Below are 7,049 nucleotides of genomic sequence, written 5' to 3' on the forward strand. Positions count from 1 at the left end.
GTTCTCCTCTCGCAGTAGCACCAAAGCACCTATTTTGATGTCCAGAACATCGCCCTTCCATTTCTGCCGTGTCTGCAGCGTGTGCAGGTAGTCAGCAGACCATCGCTTCCAAAAATGTTCTCTCATGTACTGCACATGTTGCCACCTTGACAGTCATCGTCCCAACCCAGCTTCAAACTCCATAGCTCTTGCATTATCAGTTTTGCGGTGGTCACCACCGGTCCTAGGAAACCCAGTGGGTCGAAAAGCTTGATAATTTCTGATAGAACCATCTTTTTGGTGAATCTGCCTCCATTCAGCTCCAGGTGTGGTACGTTGAAAGCGAAGTAGTCGTAATTACACGCAGAAAAATGGATTTTTGTTTCAGGGCCTAATGTATTTTGTTATTGATTCAAACATATTGTATCACTAGTTCAACGAAACATATTTTTGAATCAACAAAATGGTTTTTGGAATCAACAAACAGATTATTGACTCTACAACCGGTTTGTTGATTCAAAAATATTTTTCTTTGAACTAATCAAATAATATATTTGAATCAATACCAAAAATATATTAGGCCCTGAGCCAAAAATATATCCATTTGAATATAAAAATCATTTCTCTGTGTGTACGATTCCATATTAGCCCCAAAGTCTTGATAGTGTCGTTGATATCGGACATCTCGAAGTCTACCTGCTTTTCCTGCAACTTGTCTGGGATGGACTGAAGAACTTCAGCGCTATTGGAGCAAAATTTATGCACACCGAAGCCACCTCGGCTCAGCATGTCCTTTAACTGCTTGTAGATTTCCACGACGGCTGCAGCTGTTTTGCCTCCAGCGAGAAAATCATCTATGTAGCTATCCTCCTTGAAAACGCCAGCTGCCACAGAAAAGTTTTCTGCTTCGTCCGTAGCCAGCTGTGTCATCGCCCTTGTGGCAAGGTAAGGGGCACTCGAACAGCCGTATGTGACCGTTGTTAATTCAAAGGTAGCCATTTCGTTCGCGTCGTTGAACCACACAATTCTCTGATACTTTCGATCGTACTAGTACCTGCCGGTACATCTTAGGTACATCCGCTATTAGCACTACCTGATGCGTACAGAAACGTAGCATGATAGTGACCAAGTCGCTTTGCACTGTTGGTCCTACCAGCTGGGTGTCGTTGAGAGATATGCCTGTCGTTGACGCCGCCGAGGCATCAAAAACCACTTTTGTAGTCGAGCTGGTGGCCTTGTAGACTGCGTGGTGCGGTAAGAAGTAGCCTTCCTCCGGGTTGTGGCTTACCTCTTGCATATGGCCCAGAGTCGCATATTCTGTCATGAATTGCGTGTAGGCTTCTCGCTTGGATGGGTTTTTGGTAAGACTGACCATCAGCCTTCCAAGTCGGCGCTTCGCATTCTCATAAGAGTCGCCCAGTTGACCCTTGAGATTATTGAATGGCAGTCTAATAACGTACCGCCCCTCATTGTTTCGGCTGTGCGATTCATCGAAATGTTGTTCTACAGCACGCTCTGCTGAGGTCATCTTGCTGGTGTGATACCCTGCCTCCAGTTCCCAGAATCTGGAGAGAGTACGGTTGACATCTTCATACGTGGTTGCTAGCTGACAGACTCGTCTTTGGACAGCCGATTGCTTGGTCCCCGCAGAACCGCTGACGACCCACCCGGACACAGTTTCAGCCAGTGTCGGGAAGTCACTTCCTATCTTCACACGTCCCTTCCTTAGAATGTCGTAGAATATTTCAGCGCCGATAATCACATCGACGACATCCGGAACATCAAACGGTGGGTCTGTTAGCTTGATGCCAGCAGGGAGTGGCCAGTTTTGGATTTCTACCTTACCTGTCGGTAGCTCGGTGATTGATGGGGTCACTATAAAATCAAAAACAGCAGAAAACTCGCCATCTCGAGACGACACCTTCGTATGGACAACCTTGTTGGCCGTTGTCTTCATCCCGTTCAGTTCGCAGATCGTAATCGGCGGATTCATTACTAACAACTGCATGTTGAGTTTCTTCGCCAACCTCTCCGTGATGATGTTGGACTCAGAGCAGCAGTCCAGCAACGCTCTACATGTCGTAGTTGCATTACCGGAACCGAACACCACGATCTTCGCTGTAGACAGAAATATTTGCTTCGATATTGGTTGCGTTTGTGTGCAGCAGCTGACTATGCGCTGCTCAGGTGCAGCTGGTGGTTCTTCTTTCTTTTCAGCCTCCACTGAATTCTTCGGTTGGTTGATCTCAGTTTGCTTCCTGGAATCTTCTGAGCGCTTTTTGTGGAGGAAGCTGTGGTGATGCTTAGCACAGATTTTACAATGCTGGTCCGATGTGCAATCCACTGTACGATGTCCTGGGCGCAGACAGTTAAAACATAGACCTGCCTTCTTGACCTTGTCAAAGCGCTCGGCACCAGGTAGCTTTTTGAACTCGGTGCACTTATATATAGAGTGGGGATTGGAACAGCACGGGCACGATTCCTTGTTTGTTTGAACGAACATTTTCGTTTGTTTAGGCTTTATCGGTACCTGCTGCTGTCCGAGTTTTGCTGCTACCTGCGGGTGATTGATGTGGGTGTAGTTCGTCAACTTCTGAAGGACACGGCTTCGTTCTTTAAGGAAATCAATCAGAACCTCGAATGATGGGAGTTCGCCGCGATTCAATGACGACTCCCACAACTTTCTGCTTTCTCTGTCCATCCGCTTGCTGATCAAGTTGATAAGAATCAGCTCCGACAGGCCTTCTACCGGGAGCTCCCGGGTTTTCAAAGCATCTACATGCTTTGTGCATGTCTCCACCAATTTTCGCATCTCATCGCCGTTTTCTCTGATCAACTTAGGCAGATCTAGCAACGCATCGATGTGAGTATCGATGATCAATCGCTCATCCTCATATGCATCTTCCCACAATCGCCATGCCGACTCGTCGTAGTTGTTGTTTTTAATTACCTCTTGATCAATTTTGTCTGCTGCGTTGCCAATCAGTGTGTTTTTTAGGTGGTACAATTTGATCGCTGGCGACTCATTTGGATACCGACCCATCACGGTTTGGAACATACATTTAAATGAGTGCCAGTTTTTCAACTTTCCATCAAATGTAGGCAATGGCACTTGTAAGTGAGGGACGTTGTGTATCATCTGTGTTCTCGGAAGGGATTCCGACGCATTGGCGTTTTGTGCCAAAGCTCGACTTGAATCATCGCGCTTCAAGTCAGCTATCTTTGTCTGCACTTTCACATATAAGTCGGCATGGAGTGTTTCGAAATCAAGGTAAATGGTTTTCCATTCACCTTTTCTATCCCTGGCGACGAGACCGACTGCTTCGTTGTAAACGGAATCGAATTCCTCGTAGGACTTCTGGATTGTTTGCTGCTGAAGAGTCAGGTAGTGTATGTTGTTCGCTTCATCCTTGTATATCGCCTTTTTAATGCGATGCATTTTCTCCATGATGAGATCCCGACGTTCGCTTAGGTTTTCCAATGTTTGCTCCATTTTCTGGCGCACTTTCTTCACCCGGTCTAATTCTTTCTGTTGGGCAACACTGAACTCCAGCGGCGACTTCGAGAACTGAGCAGTTTCTTCATCCGTATCAGTGGATTCCTCCTGAACTCTTGATCCCGTCAAAGCCGCCAACAGGTTTTTTCTCGTTACACTTCTTGTTACTCTGGGAGTATCACTAATTTTCTTATATGATTTCCTTTTATGTTCACTCATTAATCTTCTTTTGCGTTTTGTTCACAAAAAGTTTCACTTTTTCCTCTTCTCACTTTTGTTTTCGCAAGCCTTGTGCTTTCGCCGTTCTTCGCTGCCGCAATGGCTGATTACGGCGCTTTTTCACATAACTATGTACTAAAAGCTTCGCGCTTCTCCTTTTTTCCGTCGTTCGAAAGCTTCGCGCTTTCACTCTTCTTTGCAACCGCCCTGTACGGGTGCGGAGCTTTGCACTTAACTACACTTTTATTCTGGAAGCTTCGCGCTTCGCTTGCTTTTGCCAGCACGCCCTGTACGTACCGAAATCCAACTTAAACTTCGGCAAACTGTGCCGCTGCTCATCCAGTGGCGGAACGCCAGACCAGATAATCCACTTAAAGAGCGTTTGACGATCTTTCGCACTTGTGGTAGCTCAAACCACTTTTCCACGTAATCACGCAACACGTTCTTGCATGCACGCAGTCGCCAATAATGGCGCCGTCAAAGATTTTGATGTAAATCCAATTTCTTCTTGCACTTACGATCAAAAAAGATTCCGCGAACCATCCAGAAATCGCAAAAAGTTGTCCAAATCCGGATCCCGATAGGATCAAAATGTTTGGGGGAAAGTTTTGGCGTGGTTCGGACTAGCGATTTCTCGATGGTTGAAAAGAACTAAAACTGAGCGCATCTGCTCGGTACAATATTTATTTTACTAATAATTCAACTGACAAGGTGTTCCGTCTGTTCCCAGAAGGACTGAAGTGAGGTAGCACCCAATCCTATTTCTACGGCAACACTACGAACAACGACGCTCAATACTATCGAATCCCTACCGTGCGAGGGAGAACAGTACAAAACGAGATCAGTATTAATTCAACCTTCAAAGTGTGTACACTAGAGCAAAGAGCAATAAATGTAGTTAAGTTAGTGTAGCAAAAGTGTTCTTTCCATCGAACCGATCATCCGAAATTACAGTCCACCACCGAAGATCCGTCCATCCAAGGGAATCGTCAAGGGCACTTCCAGTGTCATCCCAAGATCGTTTTCCACGGCGATTCCCTCCCGCATGTGTTATGGTTCATTGCATCAGAACATAATTTGGTTCTTCGAACCGGATCGGAATGCAGCCAAGGTTTAGCTGCCCACGAAGAGGATCGGTACCCAGTCCACGAGAGGTTTCCTGCCAGGAGAAAAGCCTAATCATCCCGAGCGAACACATCGTTGCTACACGAAACGAAACGAAACGAGTTTCTTGCTGCTGGTGCTGTGTGCACACATTCGTATGCGTCGCGTAGTGAGCGGTCCGCAATCGTCCGCCGTCACAAAAGACAAAAAGTGAACGCCATTTTGCTAATTCCGAACGAGTCGAAAACAAGTGTGTGCGTGTACAAGGTCATGTACAGGTGCGTCGTGTGTGCAACATTGCCGAATTCATACCGAAACATTTAGTCCCGTCGCGTGTGCTACGTTGCCAGGTCCGTATCGAAACGATGAGTGCGTCGCGTGTGTAAGAAAAAGGCAACTAAAAAACTGAAGTGGAAAAGTGACCTTGAAGCCAAACCAAAAAATGCCGGTAGAACATTCACCGTTGAAACAAGTGCAGCAAGAGGAGCAACTACAACAATTGGATCAAGCGGAACAATCAGAAGACGTTCCAATTGTGCAACATATGGAGTTGCCGGGTCCGCCTACCGGGCAGCTTTCAAGATCCAATTCATCAGGTTCATTTCACGGATTCAATTGGGAGGAGGCTATGGATTCTGAAACGATGCGGAGATTGAAGGGTCTGTTCCGGCAGAGAGGACAAATCGAGCAGAAGCTAGTGCGAATCCAGTTAACCTTGAGAGACCAAAAAAGTATGAGGTTGGCCCAGCTGCAGTGCACCAAGGAAAAACTCGTAGCCATCTACACCGAGTTTAGCCACTTCCATAGCTCATGGCCTTGATTCCTGACGAAGCATCGGATGAGCAGGATGACATTTACTGCTCCTTCGAGAATCGTCACAATGAGTTGTCAAATCGCGTTCAGGAATTGATCAACTTCGCTACACCACGGCAACCTGCAACTTTTTCTGTTCCCGCACCACAAGTCATCATCCAGCAACAACCACTGAAAGCGCCAATCCCTACGTTTGACGGCAATTACGCTAATTGGCCGAAATTCAAGGCGATTTTCCAAGACGTGATGGCGCAGTCTGGGGATTCGGAAGCGCTGAAGTTGTACCATCTGGACAAAGCGCTGGTTGGATCCGCTGCTGGAATACTGGATGCGAAGACGATCAATGAAGGTAATTATCAGCAAGCCTGGAAGGTGCTATCCGATCGGTACGAGAATACGCGTGTGATTGTGGAATCTCACATCCGAGGATTGCTTTCGTTGAAGAAGATGTCGAAAGCAACGTTCAAGGAATTGGATAGCCAGCTGAGCGAAGCAACCGGTCACGTCGAAAGCCTTCGGTACCAGAAGCAAGAGCTGGTCGGTATTTCCGAGCACATCGTGGTGTATCTCATCGTCACTGCCTTGGATGATTCGACGCGAATGGCCTGGGAACGTACCCAACAGAGAGGAGTGCTGCCGACGTACGAACAGACGATTTCATTCATCAAGACCAGCTGTCAAGTCCTAGAGCAGTGTGAGTCATCGCGAGTGCTAGCGCAACCAACTATCTCCAAACCCAAAGCCATATCGACTACAAGCAAGATGCCGTTGCTGAAGAGCAACACAGCCACCACGAGTTCCAGCACATCCCAAGGTCATTGCCAATTCTGTGGCAGTGGACATTTCAACTTCCAGTGCACGGAGTTCAAACAGCTAACAGCAACTCAGAGGGCAGAGAAAGTTCGAACGACAGGTTTGTGCTTTAACTGCCTCCGCAAGGGAAACAGTGTACGCCTCCGCAATCCAAACAGTGTACGTCCAGCAAAACGTGTCGAAAGTGCAGCAGAAGACATCATACCCTACTACATGATGACAACGAAAGGGACAGCAGCCAGGATGTCAAAGCGAACGTCGCTTCGCCAAAGAATCGTGAAATCAACAAACCACCAGCTAGTGTTCAACCTTCTGCTTCGGTGGTGGATGAACCCGTGTCCACTGCATGCTCAAGCGATCACGTCCAAACATCGAAGACCGTTTTGCTGCTTACTGCAGTCGTCCAAGCCATCGATAAGCATAACCAACCGCATCCATGTCGAGTCCTGCTCGACAGTGGGTCACAAGTGAATTTCGTCACCGAAGAAATGGCAAACCGCCTCGGTTCTCCTTAGATGAAAGCCAACGTCCCGATTACTGGAATCAACGCCTTGAGAAGCCTAGCTCGTGACAAAGTGTTCGTAAAATTCCGATCGAGCTACGGCCAACAAGCCAACATCGAGTG

At 47.2% G+C, this 7,049-nt stretch overlaps 1 protein-coding gene across 1 annotated transcript; it reads right to left on the reverse strand.

Annotated features, from left to right (window-relative positions):
• Positions 1-964: 964 nt before the first annotated feature.
• On the reverse strand, positions 965-3,472 carry LOC135715715 (uncharacterized). Its single transcript, XM_065238842.1, has one exon. The coding sequence runs from the start codon at positions 3,470-3,472 to the stop codon at positions 965-967; it is 2,508 nt and encodes an 835-aa protein (XP_065094914.1).
• Positions 3,473-7,049: the final 3,577 nt, after the last annotated feature.

This window comes from Ochlerotatus camptorhynchus, unplaced genomic scaffold, assembly GCF_037179485.1.
Source record: "Ochlerotatus camptorhynchus isolate MF236.1 unplaced genomic scaffold, CSIRO-AGI_Acam_v1.1 ptg000992l, whole genome shotgun sequence".
NCBI classification, from domain to species: domain Eukaryota; kingdom Metazoa; phylum Arthropoda; class Insecta; order Diptera; family Culicidae; genus Ochlerotatus; species Ochlerotatus camptorhynchus.